Source organism: Tiliqua scincoides, chromosome 2 (genome assembly GCF_035046505.1).
Source record: "Tiliqua scincoides isolate rTilSci1 chromosome 2, rTilSci1.hap2, whole genome shotgun sequence".
NCBI classification, from domain to species: Eukaryota; Metazoa; Chordata; class Lepidosauria; order Squamata; family Scincidae; genus Tiliqua; species Tiliqua scincoides.
The window spans coordinates 248,892,036-248,919,335 of record NC_089822.1 but is presented as its reverse complement, the minus strand read 5'-3'; the positions used below and the strand labels follow the sequence as shown (position 1 = coordinate 248,919,335).

The following is a 27,300-nucleotide window of genomic DNA, read 5'->3' as shown; positions in this document are numbered from 1 at the left end:
CCAGGAAAGTGTGGTTAGGATTGGGCTCTGAGTTTCCCAAGCCACCAGCCCGACCCTACAGTCAGATCAGGGTGGGGGATCCCGGCAGGCAGGCAGGCGCCCGCGAGAAGCACCGCCCTTCCAAGCACCAGCCTGCATGCGCCTTGCAGCGCAGGAAGCGCCTCCGCTCCGCGGCCACCAGAGGCTCCGATGCGCCTGCCAGTGTGCAGGGAGTGCCTCTCCGAGGTTGCACTTCCTGCGCCTGACTCAGCTCCCCAGCAGCTGCCGGAGGGCGGCCGCGCAAGCTCCGGGCTGGGCAGGCAAGGCAGGCGCGCGCCCCTCCGCCCGCAGCGCGATTGTTGGCTCAGCTTCAGCGCGCGGCGACGCTGCGTTCTGCCCCGGCGGGGTCTGCAGGAGCCTGCGCGGCGCGCCTCGGGTGAGTCCCCCGGGATCTGGGCCTCTGGCGCCGCTCGCTGACCCGCGGGCTAATCCCTGGCTGGGGCTGGAGGTGGGGGTAGGGCTTCCTCTCCGCCTCTGCTCCAGCCAGGCTTGGCCTGGGCTCAGCCCCATTGTCTGTCCCCATCTATTGTTTTCCTGTTGGCCCAGAGCATAGGAAGAGCCCTGCTGGATCAGGCCCATCTCCTCCAGCTTCCTGCATCCTCACAGCGGCCCACCAGGGAGCACGCAAGACCTGCATCCTGGGGCCCACTCCCTTGCACCTGGCGCTCCGGGGTCAAACCAGGAGGTTGCACATTCCCATCATGGGCTTGTAACATGGGATGGACTTATCCTCCATCAGTCTGCCCTTTCAAAGGCTTCTAGGCCAGACGCCATCATCATAGCCTGGTTGGCAACCTTCAGTCTCGAAAGACTATGGTATAAGCCTACAGCACCCGGTATTCCCAGGCAGTCTCCCATCCAAGTACTAACCAGGCCTGACCCTGCTTAGCTTCCAAGATCAGATGAGCCCACACCATATCCTGTGGCAGGGAGTTCCACAGACTAATGACACACTGGGTAAAGAGATATTTTCTTTTGTCCATTCTTACGCTCCCGACACTCAGTTTGAGTGGACGTCCCCTGGTCCTGGTGTTGTGTGAGTGGGAAAAGAACATCCAGCTATCCACTCTGTTCATCCCCTGCTGCCTCAATCCACTTTATCCACAGAGGATTTCTGCCAGGTTTAAATACATGTATCTGAACCAAGGAATTAACCCATTTCTGCCCAGCCCACAGGTGTAGATATTTGATCCCTGTTGCGTACATGCAGTGCTGGGTAGAAATGGCTTAAGTCGTTTAAGAAGGAGCTTACAATGAAGCAGCCTTTGCTTAATAGCTTAAAAAGGAACACCCTTTTACTGTTTCAGAGCCAAATTAAAAAAAACAAAAACCCAACAATATTTACAATTGAAATAGCTCATTTCAAGTCCATGAAATCTTTCCCATCAATCCTTACAACAGCCTGATAAGGTAGACCTGTATTACTCATCTCACACTGCAGGGAGAAAGAATGTGTGGCTTGCTCAAGGACGTCCTGGTTAATTCTTGACCAGGTTGATTTCTTGAACCAAGGACTTCCTGGCTCACGTTTTCAGCTGCTGCTACATTCTGTCTGGCTTGGATTATGTGTGTGGGAGCCTGCGGTCCAAGAAGGATTTCGACACAGTCTTTTAGTTCAAGGTTACCTTTTTGTTTTGAAAAGCAAGTTCCTAGGCCTTGTGAAAGGAGAGAGAAGTCTGAATTATGCAGGTTGGAAGGGAAGACTCCCTCTCCTTGGGGTGCAGGCAGAATGAGCCATGGTCATAACTGCTCCTTACATAATTATGTAGTAGAGCGTGTCTACATATGCAGCTGAATGAGGTGGTGGAATCTTGCAGTGGAGGCTGTGACGGAATCTGGAATACAAGTGGTGGTGCCATTTTTAAAATCTCCTTTATCCTGTCATTTCAATACTCCCAGAAAATTAAAACTAGAATATCAGACAGAGAGATTTGATCCCAGTTGATTCTCTGTTGTGCTAATATCCTACCTGCAGGGAGATTCTCCCCAACATTCAAAAATGGCACGCATGCACACGCACACACACACCCTGTGATCTGAAACATTTCATTCCGATGCTTCAGGAGACCAGGCCTTACTCTAGGCCTGCTTGATCCTGGGCTAACAGGGGTGTTAACAGAGCAGCTCTGTTCACTATAATCAATAACCCATTTCTACCCAGCTCACAGGTGTACACTTTTGATCGCTGTTGTGTATATACAATGTTGGGCAGAAATGGCTTAAGACAGGGCTTTTCGGACTGAGGCATCGATGCCCCAGCCTGTGGGCCCTGGCCTGTTTCCCCTTAAGGGGTGGAGGCAGCCTGGAGGCAGGGAGGAGGCAGTGGCGTGATCCCCAGAATCACGCCGCTTAGGGGGCTGCAGGGGCTTGGCTGGACTTACCACAGCCTCCTGCAGCTTCCCAGGGGTGTGAGGAGCCCTACACGTCTGTCCATAGGGCTCCCTGAAGCTTCCAAAGTGAAAGTGGGGTGATTGCGCCCCGCCTCTGCTAAACCAGAGGGGCTGCAGGGACTGGGGTGCTCTCACACCCCAGCTCTGCAAGTCTCCCCAGGTCAGCAGCAGTGAAAATGGAGTGATTGCTCTGCACTTCTGGTTTTGCGGAAGTGGAGTGCGATTGCTCCACTTTCACTTTCTGCAGGCTGGGGAGCCCTGCAGAGGCTCGCATAGGGCTCCCCGCACCCGAGGATGGCTGCTGCGGGGACTGGTGAGTGCACCCCAGTCCCTGCAGCCCCCCTGAGCGGCGCGATCCTGGGGATTGTGCCACTGCCTCTCCCCGCCCCCGCTGCCTCCCCCCCACCCCCGCATGGACTTACTGAGGGTTCCAAACTCCCTGGGAGTTTGAAAACCACAGGCTTAAGAGATGGGGGAGAGTGGCAGGAACATAGGCCCCCCTCTTCTCTCCAGAGTCAGTTCTCCTCTGCTACCTTAATAACTGTTAAGTGTTAAGAACATAAGAACAGCCCCACTGGATCAGGCCATAGGCCCATCTAGTCCAGCTTCCTGTATCTCACAGCGGCCCACCAAATGCCCCAGGGAGCACACCAGATAACAAGAGACCTGCAAGGCCTCCTGGGAATTGTAGTTAAGAACATAAGAACAGCCCCACTGGATCAGGCCACAGGCCCATCTAGTCCAGCTTCCTGTATCTCACAGCGGCCCACCAAATGCCCCAGGGAGCACACCAGATAACAAGAGACCTGCAAGGCCTCCTGGGAATTGTAGTTAAGAACATAAGAACAGCCCCACTGGATCAGGCCACAGGCCCATCTAGTCCAGCTTCCTGTATCTCACAGCGGCCCACCAAATGCCCCAGGGAGCACACCAGATAACAAGAGACCTGCAAGGCCTCCTGGGAATTGTAGTTAAGAACATAAGAACAGCCCCACTGGATCAGGCCATAGGCCCATCTAGTCCAGCTTCCTGTATCTCACAGCGGCCCACCAAATGCCCCAGGGAGCACACCTGATAACAAGAGACCTGCAAGGCTTCCTGGGAATTGTAGTTAAGAACATAAGAACAGCCCCACTGGCTCAGGCCATAGGCCCATCTATTCCAGCTTCCTGTATCTCACAGCGGCCCACCAAATGCCCCAGGGAGCACACCAGATAGCAAGAAACCTCATCCTGGTGCCCTCCCTTGCATCTGGCATTCTGAATAGCAGCACTAATCATGTTTAAGGCTTCCACGGAACAAGAACTGGGAACCAGCTTTGTTGTTAAGTAGGAATCTAAGTTAGCCTTAACTGTAGATAATAGTACTTCTGCTGTAATAACTACAGTTAAGGTGGGAGGAATTTACTTAGAGAAAGGCTGTAGGAGCCAGCGCATGGCCCTGTGGCCTGTTCCAGGTTTTGTGAGTGTGTGTTTATTAACCAGAGTTAAGAGGGCCTATCTGTTATTTCTGCACTGGTCTGCTATAACTTTTGCCCATCTTGCCATATGCCTTCTCTTTCTCCTTGCCAGAATGTTCTGAATTTTGCAAGAATCCGCATGCTTCAGTTTGAAATAGAAGAGGAAAGTCTATTTTATGGGCCAACGATGCTGATGTATGCAAAGCTTTACATTTCAGACAACTGTTTGTCAAATATTATGAATACAATACATTTATGTACATTACTTACATTTTCGTAGATGTGTATAGTACTTTACTCTAGTCCAGGGGTGTCCAAACATTTTGGCAGGAAGGCCACATCATCTCTCTGACACGATGTCAGGGGCCGGGGGGAAAAAAGAATTAATTTACATTTAAAATTTGAATAAATTTACATAAATGAATTTATTAGAGATGGAACTTATATGAATGAATGAAGATCTTGCAGTAGCTCAAGTCATATAAAAGTCCTTGCACAAAGCAAGGCCAGCCTTTCCTTTGCTGCCACTGCTGCATCACAGACATGAAACAGCAAGTAGTGGAGGGAGCCCTCATCCCACAGCTCAGGCGAGAGGTTGAATAGTCGTCCTCATGCTGAGAGCAGTTGTGTCGGGCCAGCACGGACTCCAGCAAGTCTCTGGAGGGCCAGAGGCTCATTGGAGACTGGGTACTCCCCGAGGGTCTGATTGGGAGCCCCTGAGGGCCACAAGTGGCCCCCGGGCCGGGGTTTGGACACTCCTGCTCTAGTCCTTACATTTAAGTTTTTTATGTACATTTGGATTCTAACAGTGAAGTACAAGGCTGGTGTTGTCTTGGCTGTCCTTCGCAAGCATTATTTTCTCTGGTACAATACAGAGAATAATTGTGCATAAGCCCTGAATTGGGGAAATCTCTGGTTTGAATGTCACCTCTGCAAGGAAACCTCTGCCATTCTTCTCTGAGCCTCAGCTGCCCATCTGCAAAATGCAGATAATGGCCTGCCCTTCAGGGTTGTTTTGAAGATGACTGAGATAATGTGCAGTAGGCACTTGAAAGCAGTTTAGAAATTCATAGTTCTAGTCATTTTTGTCTGAATTCTTTTTTTTCTTTTCTGTTCAGCAGGTAAAAAGATGGAGAATGAGGATGAGGAGGGGACCTCTCAGCAGGGAGGCCCCAAACCAGCAGAAGCGCATGGGATGCCATTAGAAAGTTGCCAGGGGCATGTTTCTCCAGATCTGGTAATAGAAGGAGAAGAAATGCTTGAGACCAGTTCAGAGATTGAACAAAAAAGCCCTGTGCCAGAGTTGGAAAAGGAATCTTTTTCCATCAACGGAGACATCCTAGGGAACGAAACTGCAGATGTTTGTCCTTCTCAGACACAATACATTTGTCCTGTTTGTGGGGAATGCTTTAACGGGAGTTCCTGCCTAGTCGAACATCAGAAAATCCATAAGGAAGAGAAACCGTATACATGCCCTGTGTGCGGGAAGGGCTGCAGCCAACAGGTTGACTTGGTTGAACACATGCAGACCCACACAAATGAGAAGCCGTTTTCTTGCCTGGAGTGCGGGAAAAACTTCCTCTTCAGTTCTGACCTGGTCACCCACCAGAGAGTCCACACAGGTGAGAAGCCCTACATCTGTCTGGAGTGTGGGAAAGGCTTCTCCCAGAGTTCGCAGCTCATGTCTCACCGGAGAGTTCACACAGGGGAAAAACCCTATGAATGCATTATCTGTGAGAAGAGCTTCAGATCCAACTATGACCTGGTCAACCACCAGAGAAGCCACACAGGAGAGAAGCCTTATATATGCTCTGACTGTGGGAAAAGCTTCACCCGGAGCTCTCATCTGATCTCCCACCAGAGAGTTCACACTGGGGAAAGGCCGTACCCGTGTGGCATCTGTGGGAAGCGTTTCCGTGACTGTTCGCACCTCATTAGGCATCAGAGAGTCCACACTGGTGAGAAACCATATGAGTGCTCCATTTGTGGAAAGAGCTTTCGGGTCAACTATGACTTAGTGACCCACCAGAGAAACCACACTGGAGAAAAGCCTTATGAATGCCCTGACTGTGGAAAGGGCTTCAAGCGGAGCTCTCACCTGATTTGCCATCAGAGAGTCCATACAGGGGAAAAACCATACCCATGTGGCATCTGTGGGAAGAGTTTTAGTTACAGTTCAGACCTTATTAAACACCAGAGAATACACACGGGTGAGAAACCGTATGAATGTCACATTTGTGGGAAAAGCTTCCGGATTAATGCCGACCTGGTCACTCACCAGAGAATTCACACAGGAGAGAAGCCCTATACATGTCCTGATTGTGGGAAGTGCTTTGCTCGGAGCTCCCGCCTTGTATCCCATCAGAGAGTCCACGTTAAGGATGGAAGTCTTGGAACGACTCTTTCGGAAACGGAAGCACCACTTGAAACAACGACCTGGTCACCAGCTCCTGAATACGATTGGGGCCAAAAGGAGAAGGCATCCTCATCCTTGAAGCAGAGCAGTGACCCTGTGCCTCTTGCAAAGCCTAGTCAGTTTGTCCTCAGCGATGCGTCCCCACCCACCCATATGGTCGAAGTAAAGATGGAGTGTCCTTCCTGATTCTTGGTATGTGGAAGCCGGGAGCCAAATGGGCGGAACCCTCTACCCTGGTTGTGAATCTCCTGCTTTCTGATGACAACAGAGTAGGAATCAGTATCTGGAATTCTCTTTTATTAGGCTGTCTTTTTCTCATTAGAAGTTAAAGAGGAGGCTTGGATAAGCCTTAAATTGACCAAACTATGGAACCTATGAGCTGTCTTTTACATTTTGCATATTGGAGCAAGTCCGCTTTGGCTTAAGGTATAGCCTTAAGCATGGTATCGCCAGCCATATTGAAATGAAGAACAACTTTACAACCTGTTTGGTTGTCATTTCTTCCTTTGCAAAATCCTTAGAAATGCAATTTGATCGAGTATTGGAAAAATTTTGATTAGAGATCCCGAGACGCATCCTGGGTTCTTTGGTAAGGAAAGTGGAGTTCGTAGACCTGGGGGTGCCGGGGAGACACAGCTGTTTAAAAAAAACAATAACAAAGCAGAAAAAAGGGGTAGTTTTTAGATGGATCGCTTGGGAACAAGGAAATGGGCAAGAAAAATTGTGATCCAGAGTAGGAGTTTATTATATCCTTTTCCCCCCTTAAAACAATTATTTGGGGTAATGTCTTTTCTTGCTTAACTGGTGTTCCTAAGTGATCCGTATAGATCTGCCACCTCTTTGTTCTCTGCCTTGGTGGGGTGAGGCATGACACGCAAACCAGGTTAAGTTTGTAATATAAACACAGCCACAGACGCTCTCCTTGGAAGCACAGTTATTGTTTTTCAGAAGTGATCTTCTGCTCTTTTGTCATCTTCCTGGTATTTTAATCCTAATAATTTTTATTTTTTGTTTTTGTTTCCTTTTCCAAATGCCATCAATAGAATAAAGTATTTTAGTTTGATAGTGTGGAGCTTTAAGTCCTTCATAAACTATTTAATTTAATTTATAGGGCACAGTCCTTCCCTGCATGGGTACCTCAGTGCCCATTCTTATAAAGATCCCTCATAGGGCATAACAGAGCCCTATTTTTCTCCCCTTCCCCATGGGCATAGGGGGGGAAGCTACTAAGTAGACTTTTATGGGAAATGGACAACCTGTGCAAGTCTTCCACTCTACTTGGTCAATGCACATGAGGTTTGAAGCACTGGTTTATTGAGGGTGTTGGGGGGGGGGGCAAATGCCCTACGGTGCCACCCAGCTGGGGGAGCACCACAGCCCCCTCTCCCCCACCGCCACCTGTTTTTGTTTTTTCCCCTTGCCCTTAAGGCCTCTTTACAAGGCCTTAGGAGGCCTTCTGGAGGCTTCCAAAGGCCTACTGAGAGTTGGAGAGACCGTATGCCACCTCCCTGGCCCTCATAGGGTCTTAGAAGGTCATAGGGTCTTTAGTTTTCTCCTAAAAAATCGGAGTTCCTTGACTGAGCAGAGGCGGGAGGGCTCGATACGGAATGTGGAAAGGTGTCCACAGGCCTTCCATCTGATTGTTTCTGCATGTATGGAACTGCCTTATAACAAGTCAAACCCTTGGTCCATCAAGCTTAGTACTGTCTACTTCCAACTGACAGCAGCAATCCAGGGGTCCTCCCAGCACTTGAAGGTGTCAAAACTGGAACTGGGGCCTTTTTGCATGTATACAAGATGCTCTGCCATTGAGCTGCAGCCCTGTCCTTGGCGCATACCAAAGGGCAGGTGGAGAAGAACAGTGCTCCGTCAGGCCCTATGCAGCTCCCCCTCTGCACAGCCACTGTGTCCACATAGGGAAGGCTTGTGTCTGTTGTTACTCTAACATGTACTTTCAGGATACAAATTTCCAAGGCATTGCAGCCTAAATCCGTACACTGAGAACAGCAAGTTTGGAACAGGCATTTTTAACATAGTTATTCCAATAAGTTAAAAAGATTTGCTGTCTTCCCTAGTAAACCTCTCTCAATCCCTCCCGCTCTTCCCTGTATTGTTGTTATAATCTTTTCTCTTGCCCTGCTGTCTCAAATGTTTGCCAACCATTCCACCATTTGAGGGGTCACAGTGGGAGCTTCCACCTTCAATCTGGTAGCAGTGATCAAACGGATCATGAACTATCCCAATCGCTCAGTGGGTTGTTTCGGCAGTCGATGATGGCCAAAAGCATCATTGGAAAGCGAGCACAAGGGAAACAAAAAACAAAAACTATAAACGCAGGGATGGCATGGGCAAGTTGATATGGAAAGGAAATTTAGTAGGATGCCTTCTTGACCATCTAGAGCCAAGAGGTCTCTATTATGACATATTATTGCAATGGTCTGAACAAGGGTATTGGTAATTTTTCAGGTTCTGCTGCAGACTTCAGCTGCAAGTTTAACCCCATCAGCTAGGAAATAGAACATCATCTGAAAACCTCAGTAGATTAGCATGAAAATCTGATGGGGGGGGTGATCTGTAAGAGCAGAGGTCACTAAACTTTTAGGCCAGAGGGCCACATCAGATATCTGGCATGGTGTCAAGGGCTAGAAAAATAAATACATTTTAATATAATATTTAAATAAATACATTAGAAAGCCTAAGGCCTTCAGACAGCCCAAAAACATCACTTTTTTTTCCACATTTTTTCAGGAAAACTAGGAAGGTATGTTTTTAGGCCTTTAGAAGGCGTTCTGAGGGGAGGCACATGATCTCCCCAGCCCTCGGAACACCCTCCAGACACAACTGGAGCACAGATCTGATCACATTTGATTCAGTGGACCAGAGGTTTGCAGGAGACCAGAGGCTTGCCAAAGGCCGGAGAGAGGCTTGTCGCAGGCTGCATCTGGCCCCTGGGCCGGGGTTTGGAGATCCCTGTGTAAGAGCACTATGTCATGGGTAGCATAATGAGTGGATTTCAATTGTGTTTTAGCTGTGTATGCAAAACCAGACGTTTGGCAAGGCACCTGTCTTTTGCTGGAACATGCCCTGATTAGATGCCCCTAAGGAGGTTTCTCAGGCTTTGTTAGCAGTCCATATATTGTGTTGTAATTACAACCACAGGGTCCTAGGTTGTGTGGTATAGTCATTTTGCTGCTGCTAAGCAGATCTGCTTCTGGTCCCTGCTTGGATGAGAGATTGCGTGGGGCTCTCATGTATGTCCTAAGGAAGAAATGTAGGAAATAAATAAAAAGCTGGATTTTAAAACCTTATTTCTTCCCAAAGAGTGGGAAATATTATTTGAAAAACTCTTTTCAATCTGAACTGGAATAGGACAATTTTAAAAGGAAAAGAAAAAAAGACAGTCTATTGGTTGAGAATAGGAGTTTGAGCAAAAATGATGCGACTGGCCTAGTCGTACATCCCAACCAGAATGGACAGTGAGCATCTCACAATCTCAGCTGCATGTTAAATTTTTCCAGACATCTGTGCTCTGCCTTCCTGAGGAGCAGCACACAACATTGGGGGGGGGGGGGGGAGGCTTGCTAGCTTAAGACCTCCATCAAATTTAGATAATGGTAGCAGAACAAAAAAGAGCAGCAGGCTGGTGGAGGAAGTGGGAGCGACAATTTTTTGTGTAGTGCCTCCACTGTCCTGTAATGCCTAGCTAGCCTCTACAGCTATTACAGTTGCTGTTGAAGCTTGCTTTTTCTAGCCCCTACCTAAGGAGGAGAGGCTATAGTTCAGTGGTAGAGCATTCCCAGGTCCCAGCTCAATCCATGGCATCTCCAGGATGGGAAAGATCCCTCTGAGACCCTCAAGAGCTGCTGCCTGTCAGTGTTGACAGTGCCGGGTTAGATGGACCAAGGTTCTGACTCTGTAAGCAGCAGTATATGTTCCTAAAGGTACATTGCAAATGAAGCTTTGTCGACACGAGTGGGTAGTAGCTCTCCGGCATTTCAGAGGGGTCTTTTCCAGCCTTAACTGGACTCAGCTTTGCATGCCGAAGATCCTAAGTGCATGCTTCACTACTGAAATGCAGTCTTATGCACGATCGTTATTTAAAAAATTGATTCCCTTACAGGCTCTCCCTGTGCTAATGTGGCTTGCAATGTCTAGGCAGTTCCCAGTGTCCAAGTTCTGAGAGGCAATGCAAACAGCTGAGAAAAAATCTGATTGCATAGGCATGGGTGGTGTGTGGGGAAGATAACACAGTTTGGAAAAAAAATTAAATTTTGTAAGGGCTTTCATCGTGCTGTATGTTTCCCCCTGTATCAAGTAAGAATGCAAAATTAATGTATCGCTTTTTGTGGGTTTCCCTCCATTATGTTCCAATTCTCCGTGGGTGTTGTTGGTTTTTTTTTGGTATAGCGTGTCTGTTTCACCATCTAGTGTTAAGACTAGGATGCAACACACCGTGTTGTTAATGACCTCGTTAAACAGATACAAGCCAGCATTATGTGAATATTTAAATTCTTCCCATGTGAACCAGAACCAAACACGTTTGGATATGCAAAAGCCCTTTCCTTTTGTCCTCAGCCAAGACAGTCATAGCTGAATCCAAACCAGAAGGGAATCAGAAAATGTGATGCTTTGAATTCTCGAAGGGAAAAAAATTTCTTTTTGTAAGTATGCTGTGCTGCCCCCAAAGGTGGAATTGTTGGCAGTAGCTAGCTGCTTTTTTTAATGGTAGACCTGCTATTACACTATGTAATCCTGTGTGTTTTTTTGTTTTGTCGAAGATGATAGTGGTTAAGCTCAGTTGGCTATACAAAACCTGAGATGGTGCACAGTTTTTTTTTTTTTAAAAAAAAGTCCTAATAAACAGCAGTTAATGTGATCTTGGTAGGCTACTTGTGATTACATGGTGGTTAAAAAACTAGGGAATTTGTTATCTGAAGATCTCCAGAGGGTAAAAAGTAGATGCTACAAAAAGATTATCCCACTGCTAGCCGTGATTGAAATGCCTCATGAGCTTCACCATGAGTTAAGCTTTTCCCTCTATGTAGATGGATCCCAATAGTGTTATAGTGTGGTAAGACTGTGTACTTTCATTTTCGCTTGGCCAGCTGAATTGAAAGGAGTCAATGTCTTTCTTTTAGTTGGAAAAAATTTCTTAACCTCTGTCTGGATTAGATTTATCTTAAACTTTTTAAAAACGTGTTTATTTGATCAGTTTTGTTATCTATGTGCTATTCTTCTGTCTGTACTTCTGTTATTTCTCATCTGTTACCACTGTAGATCTGGACACTTCCATTTGAATTTATTGTATTCCAGTTTCTTATGATATTCAATAAAGTTTGTTTGAAATTTATGTCAGGTATCTCTAGTACCAAGAGACATCTATCTAAAGCCAATGGGAAAGATAGCTGAAGGCTTGCATCCTGGTTTTGGGATTCCATATATTTCCAGTTCACACTTCCATTCTTTAAATAGCATTTCACAAAAAAGGAAGAATTTGGCAAATTTTAGATAAATTTGTGTCCAATCCTCCTTTCCTTAAAAGTGAGAGCCTCTATTTAAAAGAGGAAAAGTCCATCACAGGTTGCAAGCCATGCGAACTACTGGTATATGCAAGCTCCATCTTTAGAGGTAGTTTGTCTCTTAATGCCAAATACAGGGGAGTGGCCAACAGGATACAAGTATCTTGTTGTCTTGTAGGCTCCTTGGTAGGCCACTGACATCCAAGACCACATGGGCCATTGGCCTGATCCAGCAGGGCTCTTCTTAGGCTATCGGTATACTGATGACACCCAGAATTAAGGCAATGGCACCTTAATATTTAAGTGACTAAACATTTGGGTCCTGCTATATCTGTCCTCACCAAGTCTCTGAAGCTGTGGTCTGGTAGATGGGTATTAATAGCTCGGAGGCAATACTGTACTGGTCTCAAATGCATGCACATGTTTAATACTACACATGTATATGCACAGTCTCAACTCCAGGTTGGCCTGGCCTAGAATTACTCAGTTCAGATAATTTATAACTAGCATATGTTTGGACATATGCCCATTTGGAGGCCATTTACTAGACAGCAGAATTAACCTCATTAGGCTAATAGTAACCTCGAGCCAAGGTTCGCCAAAAGAATATCAATTTTATTAAGCGATATAGGAACACAGAAGTGCAGTTTGCATGCAAGACTAGTTGCACCAGAGGTTAAGTGGAAGAAAGTGGGAATCAGACTGGCAGCTGGACTGAGTTTCCTCCACAAAAGATGACCCAGAAAGAGAGGAGGAAAGAATTAGCAAGAAGTTTAAAACAGACACAGGACAATGGAGAAAACCACAGCCTTCCCAAAGTCCAACCAAAGAGGTACCATTTGCAGCTGCTCTCTGATAAATAATGTTGGAAAGATTTTCAGATTCTTTTCACTGACGCAATGCCAAACAGTCACAGACTTTTAAAAGGGTTTGGAGCTTTATTTCTACAATAGTAAGTTACAAGTCAATCGATTCAGTTTGGATACAAATGTTCACTCTTCATTTCCCATCCTGTTTCTCAAAGAACCACACCCAGAAAATCACATTAAATAACGTGAGATAAACAAGTTACCCATGTGACACTGTATGTCATTTCCACCTCCTTATTGGGCATATCATGACAGGTTTGGTGCATGGTCCCAGTTCTAATTAGGAGGTCATTCTGCCCTGCATCTCAGAATGTTCCTGGCTCACAACTTTGGTTACACAAGATCCTGGAATTCTCCCTTTGGGAAAGTTATGATCTACATGTTTTGCCAATCATGATCTCTTTAGGTCACTTTGACACAATGACTTCCTATCCTGTTTTTAAGGGGAACAACAGTCATTCTCTTGGCTCCAATTTCAGTTATTTTCCTCAAACAAGAGAAGATAAGTTAACCCTCTAAAATCTCTATCAATAAAATATACCCTGCATATGCTCAGAAACACTTATTGCACAAATTCTAAGAATGAACATTGACATAAAAATAGGTTATATAGGGTTAGGCACTTATGCAAATATAGCTCGAAGGGAAAGCTGCAGGAGGAAAATAAACAGGATTGCAGCTGGCTGGCAGCACTTATAATAATAATAATATACAGTATTTATATACCGCCTTTCTTGGTCTTTATTCAAGACTTTATTCAAGGCGGTTTACATAGGCAGGCTAATTAAATCCCCGTAGGGATTTTTACAAATTGAAAGAAGGTTCTTTCTTTCAAGAACCTCTACATTCAAGGTGTTACACTCCGATCTGGTTTAACATTCTGGCCTCCGTCCTCCCACGCTCCGAGCAGATGGAACAGCTCAGCTGCAGCTAGCCAGCTGCTTCAAGGTTGCACGGTGCCGGTGGCCTCGAACTGGCGACCTTGTGGATGTTAATCTTCAGGCAATGGAGGCTCTACCCTCTAGACCAGACCTCCTGCCCCACTTGTCTTTTGCTTGCCAGTTACTTATTGCCAAATTGATGTGAAGCAATACAAATACCTCTGTGTTGGAAGGGGTGATTTGGGACTCCTGTGCAAGTGTCTTACTCATTCAAGCTATTAATTTTTATACCACCTTTCACTCCAGTTGATCAGAACCTTTATAACCATTAAAACAATATATAAATATGGCCCTAAAACACTTATTAAAGCAGCAAAAAGACACTGAACATTCAATTGCCTGGGAAGTAGTCCTGTCATTAGGTCAGCTAAGTGGTGCCCTAACTAAGTGGCATTTTCAGGTCACCTAATTTTAATTTCAAATAGGCTGTGAGTGAAATTTTTGCTGTTTTGCGTCATAGTTCCATCTATATTTGTGGTTCCAGATCTGCAGAGATTAGGACTGAAAAAACATTTGTTTGGTTGTCTCTTGAAGTCTATAAAAACAGAGGTGCTTCTTAGCAGCATACACTGTACTTGGGTTGACTGTGCAGACTATGAAGGGCTGATCTGCCCAAGTCCTCCCAAAGAAGTTCCTATCGCTACCAAAATTTGGCATTATGTATAACAGCCAACATTTCTGAACTGTGCTGGGAAACTACTGATCTTGACTGCTTGAGGTGGTGTCCGATGGTACTTGTGGGAGCCCCCCAGACTCATGTCACTGAGACCAGCAACGCTACTTGACAAACAGCAATTATGAGGCTCCAGTGTGCACTTTTCACAAGCTCAAAAAAGCCCTCCTGTCTGCCCTGAGCCTCTCACTGGTGTTTGTTGTGTTATGTCTGGTCCCCCAATCCAGAAGTAACTGGCGATGACATCAAGAAACTGTCCTGTGGCTTGCAGAAATGATTCTTAGACAACCATCCTGCAGAACTTCAGTTCCAAGAGGACATATTTCATAAACAGACGAACTCATTTTAAGTGTTTCTGTGCTAAAACAAGCCAGCTTGCTTAACAAGTGGCACTCAAGAGTTCAGTCTGTCCAATAATTATTGACACAGTGTTATTGCTTGGCATGACAGTCCTGAAAGAAGGACAGAAAGTCTCAGAGATGAGCAGATCTTTATGTTTAAACAAGCTTTCAGGGAAATAAAACAAGGCTCCTTATTGTAGTTAGCTAGCCGAGTTACAAAGGAATACTGTCAACCAAATAAAAAAACTGCCCAATTTGTCTCGACTAATTTAGTTCCAAGGACAAGGGCTCCTACTCACACAGAGGGGCAACCTCTGCAACATAGCCAATAAATTAAAGAGAGAGGCCTGTTTGTGTCAGAAGTGCACTTTGTGGCTGGAGTGCATTCCATCAAGTGCAACAGTCTACTAGTCCTCAAGGTGCCACCAAAATATCCCTTCAAGTTGACACCAATAGGAAGGAGTTGACTAATAGGATGAAGTCATAAGATCACTGCTGGTGAGAGTGCCTGAGAAGAAAATGTTTGCAACAGGTACTTATCTATCTACTGACCAACCAAAGATATTTTGGAGGCTGAGGCAAGAAATTCCAAAGGCGCTTTTCCCCACAAGGCCAGTGAGCTATCGTTCTACAATAGCCCTTGTGCTGCTGGAACAGGAAGAGCTGTCCTGCATATTTTGGACAGGGATCAAGGCAGCACCCAGCCTCACCGACACCCACCTTCATAGTAGAAGAATTTGTCCTCATGTTCCTTCCTGGCAGCAGGAAGTTGGCACCTATTTATTCTACCCTCTCCTTCAAGCCCAGCCCCATATAGCTACTTGCCATTTCCCTGGTTGACACATGCAATTATAATCCATAAGAAAAACAAATGCTCTTAACGACTTGACATTTATTTGTAAAGGGAAGGACACACAGAACAAAACATCTACTTCCCCTCCTTTTGGCATTTTCAGGCAATGGAGAACTTTCCCCACTATCAGCCACCTACCATAGGAAAGCATAACCTACATGGGGCATTTTCCTCTTTCTATGCCTGCATGCATGTTGATTGGGCCATACTGGCCGCAAGAGATTTGCTGCACAAAGTGTGATGCTGGCCAATAATCATGCTGGCTATGGGTACCTCTGTATCATAGTGGAGTTTCTTATAATATGAATGGCAGATGTGTGTACATGTACATTCTTAAGCACATCTTAAGACACTGACTGGTCACAGGCCCTCAACATACTGCATGTTTAGAAACATGTGCCTGCTCCTGGTTGCAGGAGTTGCAGGAGTCCCTCCACCCCATCAAGGCAGTGATGGCAGACTCGGGAAAGGAAAGGACAGACTTTAGCCCCTTTGCCTCCAATCCTGTTCAGTCCCTTCCACAGCTACCACTTGCTCTAGGAGAAAAGCTCCCAGTGACACCACAGGGAGGCCTGATTAAGACTGCAGCAAGGTTTGAGCCACACACACAGTCCCAATATGGATCAGGGGATCCCTGCTCCGTGGTTGCTATATACCAAAGACAGACAAAGCCTGTAGGGGTCAATGGTGCTTTAAATGCTACATATACTTTGACCCTTAGATACACTGGTGTAGCTGCAGCAAACTGAATAGCTGCATGAAGCTCTCACTATTCTATAGGCTGGAGGAAGCATTAACTCTCAAACACTAATCAAACCAGGAAGTTTCACTGAAATCATTGCCCGATGAGCTTCAATCCCCCTTTTTCACAGTTTCAAGAGCTCCATCAAATTTTATATACTGTATAACGATAGTCATCAACAGCCTTAAGCGACAGGACAACACATGCAAAGCTCTCATCAAGACAGGAGAACAGTACCAGCCCAGATCCAGTTCTCCCCAGCTTCAAAAGTCTCCCCTCCTCCTTGCCTGGAGTCAGGTCTCATTTTACAAATAAGTTTATCACAAGCTAACAAATGTCTTTTTTAAAAAAGAAAAAAATGTGGGAGCGGGACCAGAAGTACAAAACCCAAATCGTCTTCAGAGGATACCTATGATTTCTTCACAGCAGCTGTAAAGAGGGAAAGAGCAAGAACATAAATATATATACATTTGTGGAAGTCATCTAATCCATCCAGCATTCTGTCACTGGCCACAGTCAAATGCCTCTGGAGGTGCAGAAGCAAGACATGTGAATGATGGGACCCCTGTGTACAAACCCACTACTGTTCTGAATGCAGTGAGCCTTTGGCAGAATAAAGGGGGGGAAGGGTGTCTATTAATGCCTGAATCCCCACAGATATGGAGTTCTTTGGGTGACCCTGGGCACCATCCCTCAACCCAAACACAGGGTTTTGGGGGCAGTCCATATGCAAAGATAAAATGGGATACAGTAATTCACAAGCCACATTAAAGGCAGAATCCAAGTGTGGACAACAACATCTCAGCCCTGTACTATTGCACAGACAGTTGTATGGTTCCAACACCTTAGCTGTCATGACCACACACTTGCCCAACCAGTAGATATTGGTTTGGGGCCAGTAACTCCTATTAAAAACCCAAAGAATCCTGGGAACTAGAGAGAGGAGAGGGTGTTGAGAACTCTGCTGGAGAATCCTAGCCCCACTTATGGAACTGCAGTTCCCAGGGCTCCCTGGGCAAGGGAAGAATCCTGGACACCAGTTTTAAGTACATGTGGTGCAGACACACAGTGGCCGCAGTCTTTTTTGAGCCTGAAAAACAGGCCGAAGCGATGCTTCCAGCATGCTGTTAGCATGCTTCCAGTGCGGTTATTTTAAAAACAGCAACATGGCATCCCCCTATTGACATCAATTGTACGGAGGTTGCCATGTTCTCACCGTACACAATGGGGGTAGCTGTGTTCCTGACAGATTCCTATGTTTGTTTTGATAGAAAGTAGGTGGAAGTGATGTAAGCATGGTGGTGGCCATCTTTTCTAGCGCCAAGCTTGCCTGTAAAAAATTCTAACGTGGCTTGCACACCGGAACCAAGAAAAAAGAATGCTTCTAGTACTAGAAGCTAAGAATACAGCCATTGAGTTACCTGGTGGAAAGGGTGTTGCCTTGGAATCCTACCAGCTTTCTTACTTCCTCTTCCTTTTTGAGTAGGAGCGCCAAGCTTTGTGTAGCTGGAGGTGTCTAACAAGGTTCTGATGCTGAAAGAAGTTTTTCCCACACACACGGCAGGTGTAGGGTGGCTGTTTCACGTGGGTTTTCAGATGCCTCACAAGCTTGGAGCTGGAAATGAACGTCTTCCCGCACTCAGCACAGCCGTAGGGTCTCTCGCCCGTGTGAATCCGTTCGTGCGTGTTCCGGCTGGACAAGTGGCTGAAGCATTGGCCGCACTGTCGGCACGCATGAGGCTTCTCCCCTGTGTGGGTTCTTCTGTGCCTATTGAGGTTTGAGACATAACGGAAGTTTTTCCCACAGTACAGGCAGCTGTAGGGCATCTCTCCCGTGTGGACTCTCAGGTGCTTCACCAGGTCTGAGCTCTGCAAGAAGCTTTTTCCGCACTCGGGGCAATTGTGACTCCAAGAGACGTTGCCCTTGTGGAATCTTTGGTGGAGGAGGAGGCTCCGGTGCTGCCTGAAGGTCTGCCCGCATTCAGAGCACAGATAGGGCATCTCTCCTGTATGGATCCGCTGGTGGATGATCAGGTTTGAACGTTGAGCAAAAGATTTCCCACACTCAGCGCACAGATGGGGCCTGATCCCTGAATGGAGCTGCTTGTGTTTAAGGAGGTTGGAGCTCTGTCGGAAACATCGTCCACACTGAGGACAGAGGTAAGGCATCTCCCCCGTGTGGATTCTCTGGTGTATAGTGAGGCTCGACTGCTGAGCGAAGCCCTTCCCACACTTCAGGCACTGATAAGGCCTCTCACCTGTGTGGATTCTCTGGTGGGTCAGCAGACTTGGACCCCGCTGGAAGCTCTTTCCACATTCCAGGCATTGGTAGCTCTTCTGGACTGTTTGCACTATAGCAGGAATATCAGGCTCGGTCTTAACACGGTCGCTCTTCTGGACTGTCTGCATTATGGCAGGAACACTAGTTTCAGCCTTACAATGGTCATTTGCCTGGAGTATCTGAACTATGGCAGGAACACCAGACTCAGTCTTAACATGGTCACTTGTCTGGACTGTCTGTACTATGGCAGGAACACCAGGCTCAGTCTTGACGTTGCCTTGGTCTCCTGCTGCATTGTGAGTAGGCCCCATTATCTGCTGAAAAATAAAAACACCCATATGCAGCTCACATCCTAAGGTGCAAAAAAAAAACAAAACCACAAACACAAATGGAAACTGTAACACAGTCAGAGCACTTCCCAGTAGGACTCCTGTACTTTTGACAACCACCTGGCAGACATCCAGCAGCTAAAGCTTTTCCTGGAAAAAAGGGTTGGGAACTTTTCACCTGCTGAACTTGGACACATAAGATGGCCAATAAAATGTTGAACAGTAGCACAGCAGTAACACTATCCTCTTATTTAAGGTGCCAGAACACTTGAAAAAGTGTCTGCATGCAGCTTGGAAGCAGATTGTAAAACACCCTGCAAGCAAGAAAGTTTCATATAACCCATCAGCTCCAGAAGAGGTCAGATGAAAACTAATGTAGTTCTCTTGGAACGTATCAGTTACAAGATATGTTACCAAAGCCCAGTTACAAGTAGTGCACAAGCAAACTTCTTTCCCTTTTCATCCAACTATTAGATTTGCAGTGGTATCGCCAGGGAGGTGCGGGCTGGACCGGATGATACACATGGGGTGGGGGGGCAGACAGCACCACTACTGGCAAAAAATTTTAAGTTTTGGCATTTTCAAATAATACTATAATGTTATATATCATTCATTGCGTGATTTCATGCAGGATGCATTGAAACAAACTGTGTTGGAATATCTCTATTCTATCAAAAGTTATAGCCAAAATAACCAGTGGGGGTGGGGCAATGGTGCATCACCATGCCCACTGCCCAGGGTGTTGCCCCACCCACTACAGGAGGTGAGATTCATCACGGGGGTGACACAAACCCTAGTGATGCCACTGCATGGTTGGATGACAAGAGAAGCAGAAAAAGCCAGGAACACTCTCTCCCCCCACCACGTGCAATAGCACAGACAAGCCACAAAGTGATATTTTCTACATCTCCTACTCAAGATTCTAGCTAGAAAATTTCCAATACATAATTAATGGCTACCTGGTAGTTCCTGGGTACAGCAAGCAGCCTGACACAGATTTGCCCCAGCTCAGAGCCGAAGAATGCTCAACCTGTTGAATTTCTACTAGCTGCTAAAAGAACAGGAGCCTCTAAGATAGCAGCACATGAGAACAGGACCATACAAAGTCAAAAAAAAAAAAAAAAAGAGCCACAAGCCCTTAGGAATAAATACTGAATAAGAATCCAGAATCTTGGATTTATTTTGTTATATAAACCACTTTGTGAACTACTTTTGCTTGAAAAAGCAGTGTATAAATAACAACATTACAATACTGTATCATATTTCTTTTCAGCAAGCTATAGCAATGCAGGGAATACTATTTTGTCAATTTTTTTTGCAAAGAATTAGAAGAGCTAATTAGACTCACAACAGCAATACAGTATTTCCTCAGTCCCTTTTACCCACACAGCCCAAAAAAAGAGCTATACCACATTTTCCCCCCAGGTTTAGCAAAAGCAAATTATTCTATTCTTAAAGAGACAGCCCATAGTAAAGAGAACATAGATAAGCATCAAAAAGGAAAAAAGCAGTTATTACTATATTGCTTCTAACAAAAATTGATACAAGGAATAAGTGAACAGCAGTGGAGCATTAATAACAAAGTGAAAAAGCAAAACCTCTCTTTTCACATCCCATATTAAAAGCATGAGAGCCTTTGCTCACTTTTCTCTACAGCTACTTCCTTCTACCTATGCAGCACTTACACAAGGCTCTTCAAAAAGAGGCCCACTACCCAGTAGGGATTAATTATATAGCCCTCTTCCTACAGGTGGTAAGAAGAGATGTATAGTGATACATGGAGGATTCCTTTAAAGAGCCTTTTACAGCAGCAGTCTTTAAGATAAAGATTATATATATATATAAAGATTATATATATGTAGATTAATAATGCAGATTATAAAGATAGTGACAGAAAAAATAGAGAAAAAGCTTGGTGTAGTGGGTAGTCTGTGGAACTAGGGAGGTTCAGTTTTAAGTGCTGCTCCACCATGAATAGCACTTGATAGTGTTGGGGAAATCTAGGTGAAGTTGAACTTCATCCACCTTAGAATGTGATCAAGAAAAAGTAAAGATTTGAGGCAGGGTGAAAGATATGCCATGATGTGTATCTGCAACCTCCTGGTTTTAGAACTGGGTTACCTCAGAATGCCAGATGCAAGGGATGGCACTGGGGTGAGGGTCTCTTGTGTCTTGTGTGCTCCATGGGGCATTTGGTGAGCCACTGTGAGACACAGGAAGCTGGACTAGATGGGCCTTTGGCCTGATCCAGCAGGGCTGTTCTTACCTTGGTGTTTATTTTTGGGGAAAAGGGGGGTGGTTTGGAACCCTTGTATTAAGAAAGCTAACAGTTCATGTTGCTGCTTAAGAGCATAAGAATATAAGAAGAGACCCATAGGCCCATCTAGTCCAGCTTCCACAGTGGTCCACCAGATGCTTCAGGGAGCACACAACTAGAGACCTGCATCCTGGTGCCATCCCTTGCATCTGGCATTGTGAGGTAATCACTGAGGTAACCCACTATGTAAAGCTAACAGTTCATTTTACTGTTTCCTCATACATTTAAATGTATAAGTTACTCATTGCATGAGTTTACTCATGTAAATGTATGGGTTGCAGTTAAATGTATGACAGCCCAAGCCTATGCATGTCTACTCAGGAGTAAGTCCCATTAGAGTCAATGGGGCTTACTCCCAGGAACATAAGAACATAAGAACAGCCCCACTGGATCAGGCCATAGGCCCACCTAGTCCAGCTTCCTGTATCTCACAGCGGCCCACCAAATGCCCCAGGGAGCACAACAGATAACAAGAGATCTGCATCCTGGTGCCCTCCCTTGCATTGGCATTCTGACATAACCCATTTCTAAAATCAGGAGGTTGCGCATACACATCATGGCTTGTACCCTGTAATGGGGGGGGGGGTGGAAAGAAATATTTTATTTCATGTCAGGAAAGTGTGGATAGGATTGGGCTGTAAGTTACCTATACATGTTTACTCAGAAGCAAGTCCCACTATGCTAAATGGGGCACACTCTCAGGTGAGGGTGTATCAGACTGCAGACAGGGTAACCCTATGCAGGTCTACTCAGAAATAAGACCCATTGTATTCAGTGACACTCCCAGAAAAGTCTGAATAATGCAGCCTTTTGAATAAATACAAAGTTGTGAGGTGTGTGTTAAATACATATAGGCTTTATGGCACAAGAATATTGAGGTATTTTCTAAGGAGGGTTGTCAACTTTTCAAACTGGCCCTGCTCTTGTGTCTTGAAATGCAACCTGATGTGCAGAAACTCAGCAACCACAGCTTCTCCTCTCCTTTACTCTCTGTCTAGGGGTTGGCAAACTTTAGGGATTGTGGACCTTTAACAATTGTGTAGGAGCGAGAATTTCAGCAGGTGCAGCTTATCATCTCTGAGATGACAAGCTGCACCTGCTGAAATTCCCTCTTCTGTACAATTGTTAAAGGTCCACAATCCCTAAAGTTGAAAGTTTGCCCACCTCTGCATGCCAGTAACAGCCCAATCCTAGGCATTACTCAGAAGTAATGGGGCTTACTCCCAGGTAAGTGTGGACAGGATTGCAGCTGAAAAGCTTTGCCTGGAAATTTGTGCATGTCAGTCTGCTGTGAAAAGGCACTGGAACAGGGAAATTGTTACAATCCTAGAAGTGAGGAATGTGGGAATTGTCTGAATTCGGTGGAAACTTCAATTTTGAAGGGTGGGGGGAGAGAGTTGGTGTTGTTGGTGAATTGTACAAATCCTGTTAAATGTGTTGATATCATATCTACATCCCATGTCAACACTACAGTGCATGTATTACAGGAACTTGTTGGCATCCTTCAGTCTTGGAAGACTATGGAGTCACACTCTGAATGGTGGTTCTGGAACAGAGTGTCCTCTCCAGTGCGCGAAGCCTGGGTAAAGCAGGTATGGAGGATAGGCTGTTACCCATGCAGCAAATCCCCCCTCTCCATGTCGCTGAAATGGTCCAATGGAAAGGCAGAGGCCAATACGGTTGGTTCCAGCGGCGTTGCAGGAGTTGCCAGAACGTGACTGTGTTCAGCCATGAACTGCCTCAGGGACTCCGGCTCCAGATTTTGCCTCGAGGTTGACTCCTGAAGCCTTTTCCATAACTGGATGTAGCCACAAGGCAGTGGAGGTTTGGGATCAGAGTTTTCCTTCTCTCAGATGAGCTGCCTTCCCAGGCTGACGAGTCCCATCTACCCAGTGGCTGTTTAGTTGCCTCTTAGGACAAGTACAGCCAAACTGAGGGCCTATTCTTATCCCCAGCCCCCAGGGGATAAGGAACTACCCCATCACATAAATGGGATTTCCCTCTGACAACTGTATGAATTACCTCCCTTTGGGATTAGAATCCCCTCATCCCAAATATGTACAAAAAGGGTAGGAAATGTATTATTTATTATTATTTTATTAATTTATACCCTGCCTTTTTGCCCACACCACTGTACCACTCACTCATCACTGTCTGAACAGGATACATACATACATACGAGCTTGATGCTACCATGGTATGTGTCTGCATTTGGGGAAATGCAACAGATCTGTACTTTGAATAGGCTACTATGTATATGCTTTTCATAATGAGAGTCAATGGGACATACTCCCAGGTAAACGTGGATAGGATTGCAGCCTTTGGGATGCTTGGGGAATTTTTTTTTAAACAGATCAACGACTGCTTGGAGGGTTCTTTATTTTTAATAATGTTTTTAACTTGTTATAAACTTTTATTTAATTGATTTTGATTGTATTGGGAGGTGTTAAAAATGCTCCTGCTTGATGATGTCACTTCTGACCATGACATCATTTCCAGGTTAATGACATCACTTTTGGGTTGGGTTAATGGGTCCCAACAGATTGTCATTCTAAAAAGTGGGAATCTGGTGTTAAAAAGCTTGAGAACCACTTCACCCTAACCACACTTTCCTGACAGTAAGCCCCACTGAACAAAATAGGACTTACTTCTGAGTAGACCTCATTAGGATTGTGCCCTAAGTCCTATTAAACTTAATGGAACTTGCTTAAGAGTGGACATGCATAGGATTGGGCTGTTTTATCCATCATTTTTGCCCAGCGCACTGGTGGACACGTTTGGCCCCGTTGCGATTATGCAACGTTGGGCAAAAATGGCTTAAAGTCACACTAGATATAGATTCTCTGTGTATTATTCTCATATTAGGCAACATGTCCTCGGGAAGGCCATCAACATCTCACGTTTTAAAGATGAATCCATGACAACCTTCCCCCACCCCAACCTCAAAGAGTTGCCACCTTTTTTCTTATGGCACTGCTCTTGTGCCTGTTAGCCGGACACAGAGAAAAGTGCGTAGGAAGCTTCCCCCCCAACATGTTACATGCTGAGAATGACCCTGTTTTATTTTGGTAGCAGGCTATTTTAAAGACACAGGAACCACGCAAAGCTGGCGAGCCCAGCAAACTCAGGCACCTGGTGGTGGGAGAGACCGCGCTGCCTAGTGGTGAGAGCAGAGGCGGAAAGCCTATGCAAGCGGAGGAGGCTTTAGTGTGCGCGCTTTGCCCGCAGGCTGCCTGGTCATCGGCAACGAGGAGCGCGCAGGAAGGGGCAGGAGCAGCCTGGAGAGGGAGGTGTTGCTGCAGCTGACGACGATCGCAGTGGCGAGGGAGGGGAATCCACCGATCCGCGTTCCAAAGGACGGTCGCTTCTCATTGGCCGCACTGGAGTTCGCAGCCGAGGAAGACCCGCCGGTGCTGTTGGGGGACCTCGGAGGGAGCTGCTGATGCACCGCGGCGCCTCTTGGAAGGAGCCAGCAGGAGAACCCTCGATCCCCTCTCCCCGATCCAGGTAGGAAGCGACTGCGAGTCCAAGCCTCTGCATGTCTACTCAGAAGTCAGTCCCATTCTAGTCAGTGGGGCTTACTCCCAGGTAAGTGTGGATAGGATTGCAGCCTGCGGGCACTATCCTATGCATGTCTACTCAGAAGTCAGTCCCATTCTAGTCAGTGGGGCTTACTCCCAGGTAAGTGTGGATAGGATTGCAGCCTGCGGGCACAATCCTATGCATGTTTACTCAGAAGTCTGTCCCACTATAGTCAATGGGGCTTACTCCCAGGTAAGTGTGGATAGGATTGCAGCCAGCGGGCACAATCCTATGCATGTTTACTCAGAAGTCAGTCCCATTCTAGTCAGTGGGGCTTACTCCCAGGTAAGTGTGGATAGGATTGCAGCCTGTGGGCACAATCCTATGCATGTCTACTCAGAAGTCAGTCCCACTATAGTCAGTGGGCCTTACTTCCAGGTAAGTATGAATAGGATTGCAGCCTGCCTTCTGCTTCGAGCACCCCTTTCCCGGAGAGATCTGTATCCCTTGGAACCCCGGAGCAGTGGGGAGTGATATGCCAGGAAGGGCACACTGGTGGCCCCCCCCCCCCCAAGAAAGACGCGGGTCTGCGCTCCTGCTGCAGTCCTCTGGGTGCCTGTATGACCAGCTCGTATTGTTTCAGATTGCTGGGCTGGGTCAGTCTGGGGGGGGGGGCAGAGTTGGGAGGGATAAAATGCAATCAGAGTGGGGGGGGATAAAATGCAAGAAATAAGAGAGCTCCCCCACGTCTCTCTTGTGGAGGCGCATATATACTGTAGTTTAAAGTCTTTGAGCCCAATCCTAACCATGTCTACTCAGAAGTAAGCTCCATAATAGTCAATGGGGCTTTCTCCCAGGGGATAGATTGCAGTCTTTATTTCTTAAGGTTGCAGCCTTCGATTAAGGGGGACTGCAGTGGTCTCCCTCATCCAAGGGGCTGACCCAGGTGGAGCAGCAGTGGCAGATAATCCCAGACTTCTAGGTGTACCAAGCAGGAATGGCTAAAGAAGGAACTGGGAGCAATGCAAGTCACAGAAAGGGGTGGTGAGCAGGCTGGACTAGATAATAATAATAATAATAATACAGGTATTTATATACTGCCTTTCTTGGTCTTTATTCAAGACTTTATTCAAGGCGGTTTACATAGGCAGGCTGATTAAATCCCCATAGGGATTTTTACAATTGAAAGAAGGTTCTATCTTCCAAGAACCACAACATTCAGATGTTTCTTTCTGATCTGGTTTCACGTTCTGGCCTCCATCCTCCCACGCTCAGAGCAGATGGAATAGCTCAGCTTCAGCTTGTCAACTGCTTCAAGGTCGAATGGTGCCAGTGGCCTCGAACTGGCGACCTTGTGGATGTTATCTTCAGGCAAATGGAGGCTCTACCCTCTAGACCAGACCTCCTGCCCTAGATGACAGTCAGGAGACAGCTTTCACCACCACTCCCTTCCATCAAACCCCAGCTATTGATAAATCTTCCTGCTTGAAGAACTGCTTCCAGGGTGTCTTTAACTGCTGTGGAGAAGAGGGAATTTAGACAGGCACATACAGAGGGGAAAAAGAAAATATTTCTTTACCCAGCGTGGGAGTAGCCTGCAGAACTCCTTGCCACAAGATGTGATGGCATCTGGCCTAGATGCCTTTAAAAGGGGATTGGACAAATTTCTGGAGGAAAAATCCATTATGGGTTACAGGTCATGATAGGCAGGGCTTTTTTTCTAATGGAACGTGGGGGACGGAGTTCCGGCACCTTTTTGCAGGGGCCCCTCCCCTTTGGAGGCATTCCAGGAGGGGGAGAGCAAAATAGAGGCATTCGGTGGATGGGTGTTGGGGGCTGCAGGGTGGGTGGGCGCCTGGCCCCTGCCTGACCGCACAACGACCCCCTCCTGCCCCCATCTCCAAGCTCTCACCTGAGCCCAGCCCGCCTCCCCTCCCCCCCACGCTCTGCTTCCCAGCGCAGCTTCCCAGCCGGTGGGGGGACGAGCTGCGGCACCCACGGAACGCCCAGGAACTGGCTTGGCAGAGGAGGAGGGGAAGGAAGCTGGCTGGTGCAGCCCCTTGCCAATCTGCAGCACGAGCCTAGGCATGTCTACTCAGAAGTATGTCTCATTGTGCTCAATGGGGCTTGTTCCTGGGAAAGTGTCATAGCCTTGCAGCCTGAGTAGACAGGCAGAGGAAGGGCTCTGTGGCTGCAGTCCTCTCCACACTTTCCTGGGAGGAAGCCCCACTTCCTCTAGTGGGACTGACTTCTGAGTAGACAGGCACAGGAGGGGCTCTGAGGCTGCAGTCCTGTCCACACTTTCCTGGGAAGAAGCCCCACTGCCTCTAGTGGGACTGACTTCTGAGTAGACAGGCACAGGATTGGGCCCTGAGGCTGCCATCCTATCCACAGTAAGCCCCATTCACTAAAGTGGACTTCTGAGTAGACATGCAAAGGATTGGGCTCTTAGGCTGCAATCCTAGGCACTTTCCTGGGAGTAAGCTCCATTGACTAGAACAAGACTTACTTCAGAGTAGACATACCTAGGATTGGGCTCTTAATCCTGGCAGAGATATATATCTGCACCAGTTTTCACATGCTAACGGCAGGTGAAAAGGGATTCTACG

General features: G+C 46.6%; 2 protein-coding genes across 2 annotated transcripts in view; one reads left to right on the top strand and one right to left on the bottom strand.

Moving 5' to 3' along the window:
- Nucleotides 1–254: 254 nt before the first annotated feature.
- Nucleotides 255–27,300, top strand: part of LOC136638989 (zinc finger protein 271-like) — a 91,125-nt gene continuing 64,079 nt past the window's right edge. The window contains exons 1-2 of the mRNA XM_066613014.1: nucleotides 255–415; nucleotides 5,007–6,262. Coding sequence (XP_066469111.1) covers nucleotides 5,018–6,262 — 1,245 coding nt within the window. The 5' untranslated portion in view covers nucleotides 255–415; nucleotides 5,007–5,017. The remainder of the gene's footprint in view (nucleotides 416–5,006; nucleotides 6,263–27,300) is intronic.
- Nucleotides 17,704–18,651, bottom strand: LOC136641214 (zinc finger protein 879-like). The gene has a single exon (XM_066616905.1). It carries the CDS (start codon nucleotides 18,649–18,651, stop codon nucleotides 17,704–17,706), a length of 948 nt encoding a protein of 315 aa, XP_066473002.1.

Excerpts from the sequence above, each read along its gene's own strand:
- LOC136641214 (XM_066616905.1), bottom strand. The coding sequence starts at position 18,651 with ATGCAGACAGTCCAGAAGAGCGACCGTGTTAAGACCGAGCCTGATATT.